The sequence below is a fragment of the Cervus elaphus genome, chromosome 5 (assembly GCF_910594005.1).
Source record: "Cervus elaphus chromosome 5, mCerEla1.1, whole genome shotgun sequence".
In the NCBI taxonomy this organism is placed as follows: domain Eukaryota; kingdom Metazoa; phylum Chordata; class Mammalia; order Artiodactyla; family Cervidae; genus Cervus; species Cervus elaphus.
The window spans coordinates 108,267,237-108,288,115 of record NC_057819.1 but is presented as its reverse complement, the minus strand read 5'-3'; the positions used below and the strand labels follow the sequence as shown (position 1 = coordinate 108,288,115).

Sequence of the window (20,879 nt, the reverse complement as noted above, 5' to 3'; positions counted from 1 at the left end):
TGGGCTCATGTTTTCTTATGTGATTCCATGGGTTATAATCCATTACTATCATTTTTCATTTTGATGTTCAACTTGTCAGTGAAGAGTTTTAAGCAGGGACATGAATCGCATTTTGAAAAGTTGCCCTGGCTGCAGTGTGGAGGGGCCCAAAGGCACAGGAACCAGTGAGGAGGCTCTCCTGTTGGTCTGGGGAAGTGATTTGGGCCTGAGCCTGGCAGTGGGGATGATAAACTTTTAAGTAGGAGTCCGAGGTTATTGGAACCCAGAGCAGACCTCCCCATCTACAATCTAACTCCTCCTTGCCATCTCTCCTGGACCCACACTGACCTCACAAGCCGAATTTAGTGCCCGGAACATAGTAGCACTGAAGGAAGAAGACTGGTTGGTTGCAGGCATGTTCACATGTCTCAGTCACTATAGCTGCCGTGGCCACCCCTTGTTTCTCAGCAGCTGCAGCTCCCACCCCAAATTTGCTCTCCCCAGGGGTCAGTTTCTTAGGGTACCCCTAAAGAGCTGAGCCTGTTCCAGAGGGAATGAGGAAAGCTGGTGGCAGGAAAGTAAGGTGTACCTCTGGGGTCTGCCCTCTGGGGTCTGCCCTCTGGGCTCTGCCTTGCTATGTGTCTGAGTTTCTGCATAATGGGTTTAAGAGTGATCTTACTTTCCCTCTGGTATGTGAATGATCTCAGGGTTGATGAACTCTGAGGTGGATGCTGGGTTTCCATTCTTGCTTTTGCCCTTAATAGTTTGGGACTTTGGACAAAGTCATTAACATCTTGGGCTCTAGTTTCTTCATCTAGAAAGTGGGGCTAATGATACCTCCCTGGAAAGACTGACATAAGGACCAGAAGGGATAATTGTTATGAAAGTCATCTGCAGACCATTTGGGCGATGGGAGACTAAAAGGTCTTTTAAGGACCTCCTGGGGATTTCCAGGATCCTAGAGTAAGATGGTGGAAGGCAGGGAAACCAGCTGGGCAGGGAGCAAGTTGTCCTCACCTGCTCTAGGAGGACTCTGAGAGCCACCACCCCTTCGTCCATGACCTTAGAGCCTCCCAGGGACAGGACCAGGCATATGAAATGTGAATTTAGAGGTCTGCCTTGCTGAATGACAATAGACAGGGTTTTTGCCTCCCTTGTGATGGCCTGACTCTCTTCCACCCAATACACACTTCTCACCTCCCTTCTCCATCAGGGCATTAACCTGTCTGGGGGCCAGCGTCAGCGCGTCAGTGTGGCCCGAGCTGTTTATAGTGATGCCGACATTTTTTTGCTGGATGACCCACTGTCAGCCGTGGACTCCCATGTGGCCAAACATATCTTTGACCAAGTCATTGGGCCAGAAGGTGTGCTGGCAGGAAAGGTGAGGCTCCCAGAGGTTAAGGGGGCTAAAATGAAGATAAGGCTACAGGAAAGGAGTGGTGGGATGCCAAGGGGTTTGGTGAGACCTGGACATATGGAGTGCCTAAGGAACAGGCTGGGCAACAGGGGAAACCTGGGGCAGGGGAGGGAATGCCCCTCGGGCACTGAGTTGACTTTGGAGAGCACAGGTTGAGTCCCTGATGTGCCTGCTCATGTTGCTGGTACTCAAGCACCTCACGCTTGCTCCGTGGCCCTGCACTGTGCCAAGGGTGTGTGCTGAGGGCAGTAGGAGTGATAGCCTGCTGCCTTCTCCCCAGACCCGGGTGCTAGTGACGCACGGCATCAGCTTCCTGCCCCAGACGGACTTTGTCATAGTGCTATCTGACGGGCACGTGTCTGAGATGGGCACCTACTCGGCCCTGCTGCAGCGGGATGGCTCCTTTGCCAACTTCCTCCGCAACTATGCACCTGATGAGGACAAGGAGCACCAGGAAGCTGACAACAGGCCAGGTATCTGCCATTCTTGGCTCTTCATATTCCCCTCCCCTCCCTGCATCTCCCCTGTCCTGGGGCATCTGAGTGTTTCTGGACAGCCCCAGTGTTATGCAGGGAGGTTCTGGAGTACTTGGATCATCCATGTGATGTCAGACATCAGCAAGACGGAAAGTAAACTGGATGGAGTCGAGTCCCTCCTCCTCTTCCCTCAGTCTTCCTATGTGTCGAAAGGGCCTATGGGCCCAGGCCCAGCTTATACAGCAAGGCTGTTTTACAGATGAATTGTTTAGTAAATATGCAAGTGCTTTTTGTTGCTGTTCAGTCACTCAGTCGTGTCCAACTCTTTGTGACCCCACGGACTGCAGCCAGGCTTCCCTGTCCTTCACCATCTCCCAGAGCTTGCTCAAACTCATGTCCATTGAGTCGGTGATGCCATCCAACCATCTCATCCTCTATCGTCCCCTTCTCCTCCTGCCTTCAGTCTTTCCCAGCATCATGGTCTTTTCCAATGAGTCAGTTCTTCTCATCAGGTGGCCAAAGTATTGGAGCTTCAGCTTCAACATCAGTCCTTCCAATGAATATTCAGGACTGATTTCCTTTAGGATTGACTGGTTTGAGCTCCTTGCAGTTCAAGGGACTCTCAAGAGTCAACTCCAACACCACAGTTCAAAAGCATCAATTCTTTGCCATTCAGCCTTCTTTATGGTCCAGCTCTCACACCCATACATGACTACTGGAAAAAACCATAGCTTTGACTATGGAAGTGCCTAGAAAAGTCATTTATTTATCAACAAATATTTATTTATTGAGCAACTAACTTTGTCTAGGCACTATTCCAGCAATAGTGAGACAGCACTATTAATAGTACTACTGAGACAGCAATGAACAAACAAAAAAATCCCCTTCTCATGGAGCATATTGAGACATTGAGACCCCCTTGCTGTTCAGTCCTGGCTCTTCAACCTCAGGCTCTGGGCTGGCTCTCAGACCTTCTGGGCTTTCTTGTCTACTTCTGTATATGCAGTTAACATGTCTCGAGCATTTACTAAGGGCCATCTATGGGGTTGCACAGAGTCGGACACGACTGAAGCGACTTGGCAGCAGCAGCAGTGCCTGTTGCAAGCTCTTGACACACATTCTTTCCTTTAATCCTCACAATGACACGATGAAGTAGGTACTATTATTATCCCCACTTTACATGCCCGCCTAAAGTCATGTGGTGAGGAAGTGGGATTTAAGCTCAGCCAGGCTGACTCCAGAGCCCAAGCTCCTGACCCTTATATTTGAATCCTCTTCTCCACAGTCCCTGAAGGGAAGCTTTTCTTCCTACCTAACATAAGTCTTTCTTGCTGCCCCTTTTTTTCTCCACACAAAATTGGTCATTTATTTTTATTGTTGTTCTTGCTGCCCTCTCAGTCCCCCTCATCTTCCCTTTTGCTTATCCATTCAGTCCTCTTCATTGGAGTGGGACTGGGGGATAGCAGGGCCTTGCAGGGTGAGCTTGCCAACCTCTCCTTTCTGCCTCCCCACTGTAGCCTTAGAGGACAAAGAGGATGAAGGGGTATTGATGATTGAAGACACGCTCAGCAATCACACAGACCTGACAGATAATGAGCCCGTGACATACGAGGTCCAGAAGCAGTTTCTGAGGTGAGCTCCTGAGAACTGTCCACCCCTGGGAGATGGTGTCAGGGCCCCCACGCCCTGCTGGGGAGTGGGGCAGGTGGGTGTTCTCCCTAACACTCCCTGGGGCTCCGCTGGGGCTCTGTCTGTGATTGTGCTGGAGGCTGCCTCTCTGGGCCTGACCTGTTGCCTCCACAGACAGCTGAGTTCCATGTCCTCGGAAGGAGAGGGCCAGGGTCGGTCTGTACCCAGGAGGCGCCCGGGTGCGGCAGAAAAGGTCGTGCTGGCAACCGAGGCAAAGGCGAGCCATGTGCTGACCCAGGAGGAGAAGACAGAGATGGGCACTGTGAGTAGGGTGGGCGAGGAAGGCTGGAGAGGGTGGCAGGCCCCTAGCACTCCTGGGGCTCACGGGAGTCCTCTCTTTGACCGCTGTGGCCACACAGGTGAAGCTGAGCGTGTACTGGGATTATGCCAAGGCTGTGGGGCTCTGGACCACTCTGGTCATCTGTCTGCTGTATGGGGGTCAAAGCGCAGCTGCCATTGGGGCCAATGTGTGGCTCAGTGCCTGGACCGATGAGGCTGCGGTGGACAACCAGCAGAACAGCACCTCCTACAGACTGGGTGTCTACGCTGCCTTGGGAATTCTGCAAGGTGAGCCTGCAGAGATACTTAGAAGGGGCGCCAGTGTTCCCTTCCTCATCTCTGGGCTGCTGGGTCCCCCAAACCATGCCCTTGCCTCTGAATCTCTCTCCACCGTCACAACGCTAGTGACTCCCTGACCTGCCCTACCTGCCTCTGGGCCTGTCCAGCTCATCCTAGCTATGCCTTGCCTTTGAGACTACCTAGTTCACCGAGGAGATCCCTCATCTCGGAACTTGCCCCTGCATTCTGCCCCCTGGCCCAGGTGAACAAGCACCCCTCTGCCTCCTCCATCAGGGCTCCTGGTGATGCTGTCAGCTATCACGATGGCGGTGGGCGGTGTCCAAGCTGCCCGCTTGCTTCACCAGGCGCTGCTGCACAATAAGATGCGCTCGCCACAGTCCTTCTTTGATACGACGCCCTCCGGCCGCATCCTCAACCGCTTCTCCAAGGACGTCTACGTCATTGATGAGATTCTGGCTCCCACCATCCTCATGCTGCTGAACTCCTTCTACAACTCCATCTCCACCCTTGTGGTCATTGTGGCCAGCACTCCGCTCTTTGCTGTGGTCATCCTTCCTCTGGCTGTTCTCTACCTCTTTGTCCAGGTGCGCCCTGAGTGAGTGGGCATGACTTAGCGTGAGCATGGCCGTTGTGTGGGCCGGGCTCTCTTGGGGGTCCCCAGTGGCAGATGTAGGGAGGGCACACCCCCTTCACCTTCACAGCTGGATTTGATTCAGTAAACACCTTTTTGAAACTCATTTTCCTCACCGGGTAAAATAGAATCACAGATCCAACCTCATAGAGTTATCAATAGGATAAAATTAAATCCTTGTCAATTATGACTGGCCCTGGAACTCCTTCCTGCTGGCTATTTTTTAATAAAATATTGTCAACAGTTTAAGACACACTATCCTTCCCTTGTTTTTAGGTATCATCTAAACTTACATGCCATATCATATGATGCATGTATGATATATGATGCATATCATATAAACTTACATGTTTTTTTAACATAGACGAGTGATAATATTCAGATACAGCTAACTCTAAAAGGCATTTGTGTTGCTGATCCCCTGTCCTGCCATTAATCAGTTGATGAAGGTAACCCACAAGTGGTAGAAGCTCAGGCCTGTGTGTGAAGACTGACCTGGGCTGCACTCTGTCCTGGGACAGGGACTTTCAACTGTACATCCTGCATGGCTCTGGCCATCTTGGGGCCCATGGGGTAGAGGATGGAAGATGGAGGCAGACTGTGGTTTTGTGGGGCTGACATTTAAACAACTGAGGGGTGGAGTCGGGAGAGGCTCTTTAAGAAAAAGAATACAAAATTATCTTATTTTTGCAAATTTTTCAAAATTTTCATTGTGTGAACATATTGCCAGGCCCCTAAGTGGAGATAGGCATTGTCACTGACTTGGGAAGCAAAATGAAGTCAGTGGGATAATTCAGGCCTGCAGAATGAGGGGCCAAGAGCTAAGAGGCAATCGGGAAAGGCTTTGTGGACAAAGTGGCCTGAAAGACTTGAGCAGAGCTGAGCAGAGGGGAGACAGTGGGAGGAGTTCATGGAGCCATATCAGGATCCCAAGTCTTGGGTTCTTCAGGGCGAGGGAAGGGAGTGAGGTCTTATGGGGCAGTGGGACTGACGGGGAGGTGGCTCAGATGGGCCCAGGGGACACTCAGGACTGAGCTGGGATTCCACGGTCCTGACTCTAAGTTCTCTCTCCAACCTCTGTCAGCGCTTCTATGTGGCTACATCACGGCAGCTGAAGCGGCTGGAATCTGTCAGCCGCTCGCCCATTTATTCCCACTTTTCGGAGACAGTGACTGGCTCCAGTGTGATCCGGGCCTATGGCCGCAGCCAGGACTTCGAGACCATCAATGATGCTAAGGTGGACACCAACCAGAAGAGCTGCTACCCCTACATTGCCTCCAATAGGTCAGAAACCACTCCGTCAGCCCCTGCTCCTTCCATGAGTCTCTGCAGGAGAGATCCTGGTGTTCTGGGTCAAGCCCCTCCTTTCCTCTAAACAGCCCCCTTCCTGCATCCGCCCCGTTTCCTCCTTGCCTGATCTCTACAGGTGGCTGGGGATCCGGGTGGAGTTCGTGGGCAACTGTGTTGTACTATTTGCTGCGCTCTTCGCTGTGACTGGAAGAAGCAGCCTGAGCCCAGGACTGGTGGGCCTGTCTGTGTCCTATGCCCTACAGGTACGCAGAGGTCTCAGCCCCAAAGTAGGGCCACCCCTGGGGCAGAGGCCACACAGGTTTCATAAGCATCTCCTGAGTACCCCACTCTACCCAAAATGGGGACCAGCCACAGATTTTGATCCCCCAAACTGTGAGCTCCCAGGCAGGCATGGAGAGTCATTCCCACCAGCAGGGGATGATACTTTGGGGTGTGCAGATCTTAGTGGAGGAAGGACAAAAGATAAGAGCCCAGAGGAGGTCTCTACCTGGGAGTGTTGGAGAAATGACCTTGGAGCTTGGCCTCAAGAGACAAATAGAAATTTGCTGTGCCTGCACAAGATCTAGAGGTCAACCCTGACAGGGGTCCTGGGGCAGGGACATGGAGAGCTAGACTACACCTTATTTCACAAGCCTACAGAGAAAGTACCTGGAGCAGGTAACTAGAGCCTGAGCAGGTCACCCTGATATCAGCTGATATTGTCAAAAAGTTAAACAACTGCAAATGGAATTTTTGTAAGCAGATCATATTTGCAATGCCTCAGGTGACTCAAGTCTTTGAGTTTTGATAAATAAAAGACAATCCAGACAGGTCAGTCTTCTCAAACTATTCAGTGTGCCTATGGATCACCCGGAGATCTTAAACTGTAGATTCTGATACAATGGGCCTGGGGCTGTGGCTTTTGCGTGTCTATCAGGACTTCTTGATTCACGAAGTGTGGTCCGAGGACCAGTTGCATCATCTGTGAGCTTGTTAGAAATGTAGATTCTCGAGTCCTACCACAAACCTACTGAATCAGAAGCTACGTTTTAACAAGATTCTCTGGGAAATCTTTCTTGTGCATGTTAAAGTTTGAGAAACACTGGGATGGGGGGCCATTATCACTGCCTGAGGTACAGTTGTGATTAGAGCCCCAGGTGGCATAGCTGTGGGTTTGCCCAGGCCCACCTGGGTCATAGTTGGGATAGGAGCATAATGAAGGAGTCTGAACTCCTCCCGTAGCCATGTCAAGGGAGTACAGATTGCCCCACTTATGACCCAGTCCCTCTGGCTAGGTGACGCTGGCTCTGAACTGGATGATACGAATGATGTCCGACTTGGAGTCTAACATTGTGGCTGTGGAGAGAGTCAAGGAGTACTCCAAGACGGAGACAGAGGTGGGTATGGAATCAGCCTGGGGCAGGCAGAGTTGAGAATAGCTGGTAGGGGTGCTTGATGGCCCACCATCCATCCCTACATCCCCCTAGGCCAGCTCTTCAGGTGGCTTTTCATTCAACCCTTAATGAGTGTCAACCAGAGGTCTATGCGAGGAGGTGTAGAGGATTCAGAGTTGGACAAGGCAATTCCTGATGAGTAGATAACAGCTCCCATGTTCCAAGCCCTCCTCAGTCACAGTACTCTGTCCTCCCTGGGACCGCCAGTCCGGTGACCTGCCTCTGTCCCTCGGTCCACGAGTTCATCAGCCTGGACTCTGGGCTCCACCAGTGCCAACGCTCTCACCTCCCTTGCCCTTCTCTCTCAGTCATCCTCTCTCCAGTTGAGCCCATCTGTCTACCTTCTACAGGCCGGTGCTCAACTGCCAAAATGTTACTGGAGAAAATCACTGATTTTACTTCAGGTTTATAACCACACACCACTGCCGGGTATTCCCATCTTGCTTCTCCAAGAAGCATGTGTTTCCAGTTTCAGAAAGATTTGTTTTGGCCATTCCCTTTCCTTAAGCTCCCACTCCCTGTGCTCAGCCATCGACCTTGCCTAACAGTTCAGTGAGGAAATAGGTTATGAGATGTGAACTCCCTCCAGCCTTCCTGCTGCTAGACTTTCAAACCTGCCTGTGTCCCTTCACCTTTTCCCTCTTTTAGCAGGAAATGTCCCTTCTCGTTTGAAAGTCCACTCCCTCTACTTGTTCGCATGGCTACCCGAGGACTTCACTTCCTTAATTACATGCTACATCATCCATCTTGCTCCCTCTGTTGGATGATTCCCATCCACATGCAAAAATATGCACTTGTACCTTCCGTTCTAGACTCTCAAACCAACCCTCCCTTTCCTGTGTATCATGTATCCCATTTCTCTGCTCTCCTTTGTCATGAAACTGGCTTTAAAATAGGTGCTCTCCCCCTGCCTCATCACCCGGTAGCTTGTCTGCCTGCTGCAGCCTGGTTTCTGGCCCTGTCACTCCACTGGATGCACTCAGCAGTGACTTCCTTGGTTCTAGAGGTAGGGACACTTTGCTGTTCTCTAGTTCAGCCTCTTAGCATTACTTGGACAAAATACCCCTCGCTGCTTCTTGAAGGCACTTCATGGTTTCTGTGACCTGAGTTCCTGCCCTTTCAGCCCCCATTGAGCCCCCACCCCATCTGTTCCTCCCAACCTGGCCTCTCCTGTCCCTGGGGCCCCCATCTGTCCCTGTCTTCCCCAGGCTTCTCTTGTCACCCCCTCCTCCCCCCATTCTCTGGGATCTTCAAATTCTCTCTCTTCAATTTCCCCTGTCTACATACATGATCCTTTAGCCACAGCCTCAAATATTCTGCCCCTAATCCTGCTACCCATTGTTTTGATACCTCCTCAAGAGAGCATGGCAACCCACTCCAGTACTCTTGCCTGGAAAATCCCATGGACAGAGGAGCCTGGTAGGCTACAGTCCATGGGGTCTCAAAGAGTCAGACACGACTGAGCGATTTCACTTTCACTTTTCACTTTCATGCATTGGAGAAGGAAATGGCAACCCACTCCAGTGTTCTTGCCTGGAGAATCCCAGGGACGGGGGAGCCTGGTGGGCTGCCGTCTATGGGTTTGCACAGAGTCAGACACAACTAAAGTGACTTAGCAACAGCAGCAGCAAGAGAGCAGTTTATCTGTACTGGCTGCTTTGTTTTTTGATTGCTGACACTCTGACTCCCCCATTTCAAAACATCCTACCCTCTGCCTCCCCAAATAGCAGCAGAGAGATCCCTTAAAAACATACCAAATCACATTATTCTTCTGTGTATGGCCCTACATCTTACTCAAGGTAAAAAAAACAAAACAAAACAATAAAACAGTCCTTAAACTGCCCTGCAAAGCCCTGCATGGTGGGGTCTTCCACTACCTGTCTCCTACCTCTCACCTCTGTCACTGTGCTCCAGAGCACACCTGGAGGTATTTGTCCTTGCTGTCTCCTCTCCTGGCATGCCCTTCCCCCAGATATCTACTTGTCTTGTTCCGTTACTTCCTTCAGGTCTTTATTTAAATATCACCTCCTCCAGGAAGCCTTCCCTGACCACCCTGTACAGAACAGCAACACCAGGCACTTCACCATACTCATCACCATCTGACATTATATAGACTTACTTATTTGTTAATTGTATGCCTCCTTAGATTAGGATGTAAGCCTCACAGGGACAAGGACTTTGTCTAGTTTACCATTGCTCCCCAATACCTGTCATGGAGTAGCCACTCAATAGTAAAGAATGGTGAAAGGGGGAGTGGGGGCAGGTGGAAGGGGCTACTTAGGGATCTTGGGCATGAGGGGAGTAGAGGAGGGCAAAGTTCTGTGGGGAATAATGTCAGATGGATAGAGTCATTGAACCACAAGGTTGGGCCACTCAAGCGCCAGGGGCTCCCCGCCAGGGTCCCTGGTGGGTGAGGGTGGCAGGGGCCTGGGAAGAGAGGCAGACTGAAGATGCAAGGGGCTGGGCTGGGGAAGAGATGTCCCCCTGATGCAGAACCTGTCTTCCCCTGGTGGCCAGGCCCCCTGGGTGGTGGAGGGCAGCCGCCCGCCAGCAGGCTGGCCACTGAAGGGTGAGGTGGAGTTCCGAAATTATTCCGTGCGCTACCGGCCGGGCCTGGAGCTGGTGTTGAAGGACCTGAGTCTGCGAGTGCATGGTGGCGAGAAGGTGCGTGTGGGGCGGGTTTGTGCCTGGGGGATGTGGGTCTGTGGGATGGCAGGTACCCAGCCTAGAGGTCTGCTTAGCCTCCCAAGGGAGTCCCGGAGACAGACCCACCAACTCCCCAGCCTCTACCCCCTCCAGGTGGGGATCGTGGGCCGCACTGGGGCTGGCAAATCGTCCATGACTCTCTGCCTGTTCCGCATCCTGGAGGCGGCTGAGGGCGAAATCTACATCGATGGCCTCAATGTAGCCGACATCGGGCTCCATGACCTGCGTTCTAAGCTGACCATCATCCCCCAGGTACCGGCCTGGCTTTGTCTGGCCACACTGACCAGTGACCCTGGGGGCAGGCCCCAAGACTGGAACCTCTATCTGAGAAGCTGGGGAGCAGGACAGCAGGAGCAGAGCCACAGAGCGACCACCTGTCATGGGTCTGGAAGGGACAGATGTATCCTCCTCAATATCACCCTGTCCTCTGACCTCCTAGACCAACAGAACCACAGACTCTTCCATATGGCCCACGCCAGAGGTGTTCTATTCTGCTGTCCTGGTTTCACAGCTCTGAATTACGTTTCACTTTTCCTGGCTTCTCTGGAGTATTTTTCTGCTGACTGGACACTTTGGAGTCAGATTAGCGGCTCAAGGTTTCTACTTTAGCAGGGGACTTTGGGTTGGCAAAGCTGAGGTTTATCACGTCCCCACAGGCATTTTTCTATCTCCTTGGCCATTGCCTACCTCCTGGAGGGTTGGGGACACAGTAGAAATGCTGCCATCTCAATCCCTTTCTTGTTGCCTGGCCTCAGGGCCCATGGCTCCCTATGGGGCCTGAGCTGCCTCCCTCTGAGAACTTGCTTTGTCCCCAGGACCCCATCTTGTTCTCGGGGACCCTGCGCATGAACCTGGACCCCTTTGGCTGTTATTCAGAGGAAGACATGTGGCAAGCTTTGGAGTTGTCCCACCTGCACACATTTGTGAGCTCCCAGCCCGCAGGCCTGGAATTCCAGTGCTCCGAGGGTGGAGAGAATCTCAGGTAACAGCTGGGAGTGGGTGGGTCAGGAATAGCACTCTGCTGCACTAGAGGATCTAGCATCAAATGACACCCAGGCCAGCTCTCTCCTGCCCTCCCACTAACATCTTGTTGTTCAGTCACTAAATTGTGTCCAACTCTGCAACCCCATGGACTGCAGCACGCAAGGCTTCCCTGTCCTTCACTATCTCCCAGAGTTTGCTCAAATTCATGTCCATTGAGTCAGTGATGCCATCCAACCATCTCATCCTCTGTCACCCACTTCTCCTCCTGCCCTCAATCTTTCCCAGCATCAGGGTCTTTTCCAGTGAGTTGGCTTTTCATATCAGGTGGCCAAAGTATTAGAGCTTCAGCTTCACCACCAGTCCTTCCAGTGACTATTAAGGGTTGATTTCCTTTAGGATTAACTGGTTTGGTCTGCTTGCTGTCCAAAGGACTCAAGAGTCTTCTCCAGCACCAGGATTCCAAAGTATCAATTCTTCGGCACTCACCCTTATCTAGGGTCCAACTCTCACATCTGTATATGACTACTGGAAAAACCATAGCTTTGATTATATGGACCTTTGTCAGCAAAGTGATATCTCTGCTTTTTAATATGCTGTCTAGGTTTGTCATAGTTTTTCTTCCAAAGAACAAGCATCTTTTAATTTCATGGCTGCAGTCACTGTCTACAGTGATTTTGGAGCCCAAGAAAATAAAATCTGCTACTATTTCCATTTTTTCCCATCTATCTTCCATGAAGTGATGGAACTGGATGCTATGATCTTCATTTTTTGAATGCTGAATTTAAGCCAGCCTTTTCATTCCCCTCTTTCACCTTCAACAAGAGGCTCTTTAGTTCCTCTTCACTTTATGCCATTAGACTGGTATCACATGCCTATCTGAGGTTGTTGTTATTTCTCCCGGCAATCTTGATTCCAGCTTGTGAGTTATGCAGCCCAGCATTTTGCATGATGTACTCTACGTATAAGTTAAATAAGCAGGGTGACAACAAGAGCCTTGATGTACTACTTTCCCAATTTGGAACCAGTCCATTGTTCCATGACTGGTTCTGTTGCTTCTTTTCCTGCATACAGGTTTCTCAAGAGACAGGTAAGGTGGTCTGGTATTCCCATCTCTTTCAGAATTTTCCAGTTTGTTGTGATCCACACAGTTAAAGGCTTTACCATAGTCGTTGAAGCAGAAGTAGATTTTTTTTTGGAATTCCCTTGCATTTTCTATGACCCAACCAATGTTGGCAATTTGATCTCTGGTTCCTCTGCCTTTTCTAAATCCAGCTTGTACGTCTGGAATTTCTCAGTTCATATACTGTTGAAGCCTAGCTTGAAGGATTGTGAGCATTACCTTGCGAGCATGTGAAATGAGTGCAACTGTACCATAGTTTGAACATTCTTTGGTATTGCCCTTCTTTGGGATTGGAATGAAAACACCTTTTCCAGTCCTGTGGCCACTGATGAGTTTTCCAAATTTGCTAGCATGTTGAGTGCAGCACTTCCACAGCATCATCTTTTAGGATTTGAAATAGCTCAGCTGGAATTCCATCACCTCCACTAGCTTTGTTTGTAGTAATGCTTCCTAAGGCCCACTTGACTTCACACTCCAGGATGTCTGGCTCTAGGTGAGTGAGAAAGAGTGTATCTTTCCCTTTCTCCTTCGCCTTTCACTTCTTTTCTCAGCTATTTGTACAGCCTCCTCAGACAACCACTTTGCCTTTTTTGTGTTTCTTTTTCTTGGGGATGGTTTTGGTCATTGCCTCCTGTACAATGTTACTAACTTCTGTCCATAGTTCTTCAGACATTCTGTCTACCAGATCTAATCCCTTGACTCTATTTGCCACTCCCACTGTATAATTATAAGGGATTTGACTTAGGTCATATTTGAATGGCCCGGTGATTTGAACTCAGGGGGCACTCTATTGTATTGAGCATATTCTGCGTGCCAGGTTTCTCACTGACTCCTCACATAAGCCCCAGAGAAACTGAACTAGGGCCAAAGGAACATAGCTGGGAGAAGGCATGCCTGGGATTTCAGTTAGGTCTGGGAGATTCCAAGGCCCCAGTCAGTCTTCTCTTGTGAGGTTGTCAATGCTGTGCTTCGCCTGATGAGGCGGTTGTGGACCGAACCTATTGAGAAGACAGAGGAAACATACAGAACTTTAGAGAAGTCTTTTATTTTTTCTGAGTTGGATGCAATTTTGTCTCTGGTTTAGAAGCGGACAAAGTGAGCTCTCCAGGCCTTTCTTTGCTTCCTTATAGCCCCAGATTTTATATCCCCAGCCACTGACTGGGTCATATATCAGAGAAAGTCAGAGTCACTTCTTAATGAGTCTAAAAGCTTGAGATAGATGTACCTGTGTTAGCTGTGTGATCTGGGGCAAGTTGCTTAACCTCTCTGTGCCTTCTTTTTCTTAACTCTAAAAGGAGTGTGGGATAATAACAGTTCCATTCCTTTTAGCACCATGCTGCCTAATAGCCACATTGAAAAAAGAAACAGATGAAATAAATTTTGGAATTATGTATTTTATTTAGCCCAGTATATCTAAAATATTATCACTTCAACATGTAATTGATACAAAAACTATTACAGATATCTTGCATTTTTTCATATTAAGTATAAAATCCTATGTGTATTTTTTTTTCCTCCAATTTCTCCTTTATTTATTTATTTATTTTTTTCAGTGGGTTTTGTCATACATTGATATGAATCAGCCATAGATTTACACGTATTCCCCATCCCGATCCCCCCTCCCACCTCCCTCTCCACCCGATTCCTCTGGGTCTTCCCAGTGCACCAGGCCCGAGCACTTGTCTCATGCATCTCACCTGGGCTGGTGACCTGTTTCACCATAGATAATATACATGCTGTTCTTTCGAAACATCCCACCCTCACCATCTCCCACAGAGTTCAAAAGTCTGTTCTGTACTTCTGTGTCTCTTTTTCTGTTTTGCATATAGGGTTATCGTTACCATCTTTCTAAATTCCATATATATGTGTTAGTATGCTGTAATGTTCTTTATATTTCTGGCTTACCCTATGTGTATTTTTATACTTACAGCACATCTCAGTTCAGATTTGCCACATTTCAGGTACTCCACAGTCATGTGTGGCTAGTGGCTATCATTTGGACAGGGCAGTTTTATGGGTTTTGTGATGAAATGGAAAGCATTTAGTCCAGATTATACTCCTGAGAAATTTAGCTATCCTTATTATTCTACTCAGTCCATACCTACAGACTGGACTGTCTCCAGACAAAACAAAAACAAAAACTTGTACATTTCAGTTCAGTTCAGTTCAATTGCTCAGTCGTGTCTGACTCTTTGCAACCCCATGGACTGCAGCACGCCAGGCCTCCCTGTCCGTCACCAGCTCCAAAGTTTACTAAAACTCATGTCCATTGAGCCACCCAACCATCTCATCCTCTGCCATCCCCTTCTCCTCCTGCCTTTAATCTTTCCCAGCATCAGGGTCTTTTTAAATGAGTCAGCTCTTCACATCAGGTGGCCAAAGTATTGGAGTTTCAGCTTCAACATCAGTCCTTCCAATGAACATTCAGGACTAATTTCCTTTAGGGTGGACTGTTTGGATCTCCTTTCAGTCCAAGGGACTCTCAAGAGTCTTTTCCAACACCACAGTTCAAAAGGATCAATTCTTCGGCGCTCAGCTTTCTTTATAGTCCAACTCTTACATCCATACATGAATACTGGAAAAATTTAGTAGTGTTCAAGGCACTTTGGCCTCCACTGTCTCCTTTAATCTTTACTGCAGTCCTGTGGGCTAGAAATGAGGCTCCAAAGTATAAAATTATTTGCCCAAAGCCACTTAGCTAGTAAGGGGTGGGGCAAGGACTCAGGGAAGTGGGAGTTTTTGCCCCAAGCCTTTCCTTGCTGCATCATAGCCACTGGTGGGATTCCCCTGCCTCCACCGTCAGACCTGTAAGAATGAATGTGGCCAGTCCCTGGATCTCACTTACACAACCACGTTGAGAGTAGCTGGCAGACAAGCCTAGGCTACCAGACCCTATGCCCCATAGCTGTTTTTTGGCCCATTCTCCCATCCCTGCTTGCCATCAGCACCTCTCACCAGATCTTCCCCTCCATCCCCGCATCAGCCAGGACCTGAGACAGAAATCCACTCCCCTCCTCCCTCCCTGAGCTTGTAGTCACTTTAAGTATAACCTGTATCCTGTGCCAGTCCCACCATAAATCAGCCCTGAGTTCTATCTGGCAGCTCATTCTGCTGCCAAAACCTTCATTAGTTGCGGGAACGGGCTGAAAGAGAGCCTGGTCTTCACTCGGGCTGGAGTGACTCACCCCTTTGGGAAGGGCTGAGGTATTTGTCCTTGGGTGTGGGGGTGCTGTAGCCTCTGTGGTTGGGAACACAGCCTTGCTTTGTTCATTAGCTCTGGCTTCCAAGGCAGGGGTTGAAGGTATGCATTCCACCCCTCCTCCACCTCTGCAGAGACCAGACATGGGGACCCCCCCAGATCCTCCTCTGCCCTGCCCCTTCGGAGTTCCCACAATAGAGCCCTGATCTGTATTCCCTGTGGGGGCAGGAGATGGCTGAATTATGTGATAGCAGGCTCAGCAAGATAGCATGATGCATGCAAATATCCAGGAGGAGTCATTTAAGTGTGTTATCACTAAGGTGTAAATGACTAACAGAGTGAAACAGAGAAACTCGGTGACATAGCTGAAGAGTGAGAACAGGGAAGAAAGCTCAGAAAGAGGAAGCCAGGGGTGCCAGAGAGAAACTGGGGATTTCAGTGTTAAGTGCTGGCTCTACCTCAAGGCCCCTCATCACCCCAGTGGTGTCCAGACCTCAACTCTGTGTTCCAGGAGTACTGGGCTAAGGCAGAAATGGGAGAGGTTAGACAGAGAGCCAGCCCTAGGCTAATGAAAAGGAGTGGAGACAGAAACAGCTTGGGGAGTAAAGCCTGGAGGGCAGGTTGGGGGCACCCAGCCGGAGTCTTCCCTGTTTTCCCTATTCCCAGTGTGGGCCAGCGGCAGCTCGTGTGCCTGGCCAGAGCCCTACTTCGCAAGACTCGAATCCTGGTTTTAGATGAGGCCACAGCCGCCATCGACCTGGAGACGGACGACCTCATCCAGGCCACCATCCGCACCCAGTTTGAGACCTGCACGGTGCTAACCATCGCACACAGGCTGAACACCATCATGGACTACACCAGGTAGGGCACTGGAACCCAAGCAGGGAGGGGCCTGGCTGGGTCTCCTGGGCCATGGCGGAGGGACAGGCAGATCAAGTTTATCTGGATGTGGGGATATGGGAGCCTTATGGGATATCTGCGGTATGGAAGGGGGATAACAGCATGGGTTACCTGGGCACTGGGTGCACAGTGATGGTTTCGGAGACACAAGGGACACTTTGGAGTTGCCAAAATGTTGGGAATGGGCATGTTGGGGCTCCTGAGGCTCGGTTCACTCCCCCACCCCAGCCCTTAATGCTGAGATGAGGGGAACTGGATCCTTCATGCCAAATCCTGTCACTTCCTGAGCACCTTGCCCATGGCTTCATTTGCTCCTCATTCCCACCCTCTGGGCATATAGACCAGGAAGCCACTGAGGAAAGGTGTATGATGCTTGGGTCCCTGCCTTGGTAAGCCAGACACACCATCATGCAGAATAGATGCTTTGTTGTGGGAAAGCAGAGGGCTGAGTCCCAAGCCTGGCTCTGCTGCTGTGTGACCTCGGGCAATTTGCAAAACCTTCCTGAAACTCTGTCTCTCGAGGTTGTTGTAAGTAATCAATGAAATAAAGTATTAAAAGTGCAGGTGATCCTAGAATATGTTGATTTCCTCCCTAACCCCTTGTTGTAATTCTCCCTAGAATCAGCTTCTCAAAGAATTAGGGAAGAAGCCTTGCTCTTGGTATCTTACAGCTTCCTTGGGGAATCAGCTCATTCAGCCAAAAGGAAAAAATGTGACCTGTTCTCTCATTGTGCCTAATGTGTCAAGGTGTGGTGCTGGAGGACAGAGTAGGGGTTGGGTGACTCAGAAGCCTGATGGAAATGAGCTGGTACTGGACTGCCAGGCTAGCTCCCTTGGAAAACCCTTGTCTCCCTGGGAGACACAGGAGCTCAGAGTGAGGAAGAGGCAGGAGGCTGCAAAGAATCTATGCTGAGGTGTACGGTGGGAGTACCTCAACAAGGTTTCATTCACAAAACAAACACCTGCAGGGTGTGGGGAGGTGGGGAAACACACACACACACAGGGCAATGGGCAGACCTTGTCCCTCTCTCAAAAGTGTCCCTACACAGGTCTCAGGGGCTCAGAAACGAAGCTGAGAATGCCTGATGCTACTGTTCCATCCCCACCATATCCCCACTCTCCACACCTATTCAAGACCCACTGGGAGAAGGGTGGGTAGGAAGGCTTGAGCCCTGGGTCCACCCAAGGGAAAGGGCCAGACCGACAGGATCTCTTCCCAGGCCTAACTGAAAATGGATTTCACCAGCAGCCCTGAGGGGCAAAAACTCAAATTGACCTTGCGGGTTGGGAGTTCAGTCATTTGAGTGGATCAGGCAGAAATTAATGAAATAATCACACTACTGAACTGTAACTAGAGCCTGCAGGAAGGAAGCAAGTGTCCACGTATGTAGGCAGAGAAGCCAATCCATACAGGCAGCAAAGGAGCCAAGGGCCTGGGCTTAGAATTCTGCTCCCGCCTCACCCTTGGAGCCAGCTTGTTGGCCCTGCACTAGGTGCACCCTGTGTTTAGTTGGCAAGAGATTCTAAGCCAGGCTCAGGCTTGAATTCTCGTCCTTAAGGGCACCAGCCAAGCCCTAAAGGATGAGTAAAAGTTAGGTGGCAAGGAGATGTGATAGGGAGGGAGCTGGAAATTTCAGAAGGCACATGCAAAGGCCCGGAGGTAAGAGGGCACATGAGTGGGAAAGTAGACAGGGCAGTAGAATCAAGAGGAGGGGAAGAAAGATAGGCCTCACTTTGCTGCACTTTGAGGACCATGGGACAGCGTTTAGTCCTTACCCCAAGAGCGAAGGGAAGCCACTGAAGGGGGCCGTCTCCTAGACTTCAGTTTGGACAGTGGCTAGACAGTGATGTTCACAGACACACCTCTTCCCAAAGGGCTCTTCCAGGAGCCCCACAGGTGGGTAAATGAGCACATGCAGTCCAGGCCCTCCTACTGGGGAGCATCTCCTAGGACTTGGGGGAGCCCTTTCTGCTGCCACCTCATCCTGGGAGCCAGCTTGTCAGCTCTGCGCTAGGTGCACTTTGTGTATAGTTGGCAAGAGATTCTAAGCCCAAGCCCTGGCTTGCCTATGTATGTGTGGGCGGGGGGAGACCCACCCATCAACCACAGCCAGGTTTGTAGCCAGATTCCAGTGTCGGGCCTCACTGCAGCCGTTTCCCGCCGTGTGCCTTTGTGAGTTGGCACAAAGCAGATGGATGCATTCAGGCCCGTGGCTCCCTGCGCACAGTCCTGTGACCCTGGTGAGGGGAAGGGCTCATTAAGGAAGGTGTTCAGAGCCCTGGCTAGCAGAAATGAATAGGACCTTGTGTTTGATCCCGAAAACTGCCTCATCTGCCAGAACAGCAAATGGAGTGGCTAAAATAACCAGTCTTGCAAGTGTGCACATGTGGCACAGTGCTTGTGTTGGGTGGGTTAACTGAAGTGGAAGGGTTGGCATGTCACTGAGGGGTCCAAGCTGTACTCAGAAGGGCAGGGTTGGACCATCTGGGCTGATGGAGACCTGATCACTTCTTTTCTTTGGCTAGGGTCCTGGTCCTGGACAAAGGGACGATAGCTGAATTTGATTCTCCAACCAACCTCATTGCAGCCAGAGGCATCTTCTATGGGATGGCCAGAGATGCTGGACTTGCCTAAAATATATTCCTGGTCTTTCTTCCTGGACATTCTTAGTTTTCATCACGAATGGAAAGGACACCAAATATGTCTACAGAATGGACTTGATGGCAAACGTTGGGGACATTTGTTAGGTTTTTGTCCCTGCCAGGTGCCTTGTAGGATGACCATGCTAAATGCTTCAGGGGAAGTGAGGGCCCAGAGGTGAGTGACATGCCCAAGGTCATTGCTAATATGAGGCAGAGCCCAGACTAGTCCCCGAGTCTCCCGATTCCCAACATGGCATTATTTCCACACTGTACTGCTTATAATCATTTCAAGGGATGACCTCCCTACCCCCATGATTTTTCATATTTTCTAATCTGAAGTGGTTTTTTTGTTTTTTGTCTTTTTTAAATAAAGCTTTCTCCTCCACAAACAGAAGACTGCCAGGTCAGGCCATCCCTAGGAACTGAGTCCAATACTCTGGGGTCCTGGCCTGAATCCATTAAAAATGGAGTACTGATGAAATAAAGCTATGTGTTAACAGTACATACACTCCAATGTAGCCTTTCTCTCTGTTCACAAGGTCTAGGGGCTAGGACCTTTAGAGGAGGTGGAGAAGGAGGGAGATGCAGAGGTAGCCTTTATATACATCTACATGGCTGGAATTATCTGAAAACTTCAGACCCAAGAGCTTTTGGCTGGAAATATTGTCTTCACAGCCAAAACTCACTGGGTAATTGCCAGTAGTTCCTGTTCTGCTGTGCAGAGGCTGTAAAAAGGTGAGAAATAAAGCCCCTGATAGCTGACCTGAGGCCTCTTGAGAAAGCTGCTGTGAACACCTCCACATTTATGTCATCCCTCAGACCACTATGCCTGCTTCTCTAGGGGATGAGAAGTGCATGGCCCTTTATTTCCTTGCCCCTTTAGCATTCTGTTCCAGACAGGTCCCCATAACCCATGAGGTCTCCAAGTCATTCATCTTCCTCACTCTGGCTAAAGCTGACTGCGGGAGCACAGAGCAGCCCAGGGCCTACCCCCCGTTTTAAACGTCCCAGGCTGGTAAATGAGATGAGGGGGAACTTGCTTTTTTGAACAAGCCAATGAAATGTTTATTTTTCTGCAGGTCAGAATTTACCTGGTACACGGCCTTCAAGTTTTCTGGTCTCCTCTTTCATTTCTCCAACCTTTATTCTTGGTATAATGTGACTGGTTATGGATGATGTTTTTTTTCCCCTCCATCTTAAATGGTTTGCAGGAGGTGTGGAGATGGCTCCTTTGATCTGATTTTTCTATATGCGTTGGGCCAGCCTGTGCTGCAGGACTATTTGTTAAAGGCTAATCACATTTTTGGGACTGGCCGTTTCTGCCCAGGATGTTTATGAGTGTACAGAGGAAGACTTCCATCCTTGTGATAAAGCAAGTATAAAAGCACCAAGGCCCAAATTATTCTGCTTCTCCTTGGAGCTAAGAAAAGGTCTCTGCTATGCTTCCTGATTTATCAGGCCAATTTGGCATGACGTATGCTTTGTGAGGCTCTAGCTGCCCCAAACCAACAGAAATGCAGATTCATTTGGCATCATTCTCAGCTAAAGATCTGAAAGTGTAAGGCTGTATTTCCTCTCCTGTCTTAGAGTTTGCCTCTGAGCTCACTGAGACCCTGACAGGTGCTGACAGCCCAAAGGAGAGACTCAGTTGTATAGAGTAAACAGGATAATCAAAAAATGTGGTTAATAAGGATGACCTCCATCTAGTGGGCTCAGCTACTGTGGGGAAATGAAACTGACTGCTGTGAACTTAGAGGAAAGACACTGCACAAAATATCTGTCTCCGGTGCCACTAACAGACTTAAGCGCCAC

General features: G+C 49.8%; 1 protein-coding gene across 2 annotated transcripts in view; it reads left to right on the top strand.

The window, feature by feature from the left end:
- ABCC3 (ATP binding cassette subfamily C member 3) overlaps positions 1–19,569 on the top strand; it is a 49,362-nt gene extending 29,793 nt beyond the window's left edge. Inside the window, exons 18-31 of one of the 2 annotated variants that reach the window (XM_043904152.1) lie at positions 1,193–1,360; positions 1,677–1,869; positions 3,390–3,504; positions 3,676–3,823; positions 3,921–4,128; positions 4,414–4,724; positions 5,856–6,055; positions 6,198–6,324; positions 7,357–7,458; positions 10,033–10,179; positions 10,315–10,473; positions 11,037–11,203; positions 16,191–16,385; positions 18,951–19,569. In XM_043904152.1, the coding sequence (XP_043760087.1) occupies positions 1,193–1,360; positions 1,677–1,869; positions 3,390–3,504; positions 3,676–3,823; positions 3,921–4,128; positions 4,414–4,724; positions 5,856–6,055; positions 6,198–6,324; positions 7,357–7,458; positions 10,033–10,179; positions 10,315–10,473; positions 11,037–11,203; positions 16,191–16,385; positions 18,951–19,059 (2,349 nt within the window). In that variant the 3' untranslated portion in view covers positions 19,060–19,569. Of the gene's footprint in view, positions 1–1,192; positions 1,361–1,676; positions 1,870–3,389; positions 3,505–3,675; positions 3,824–3,920; positions 4,129–4,413; positions 4,725–5,855; positions 6,056–6,197; positions 6,325–7,356; positions 7,459–10,032; positions 10,180–10,314; positions 10,474–11,036; positions 11,204–16,190; positions 16,386–18,950 lie in introns of those variants that run through there. The other variant, XM_043904153.1, reaches the window with a different exon arrangement.
- The last annotated feature ends 1,310 nt before the right edge of the window (positions 19,570–20,879 follow it).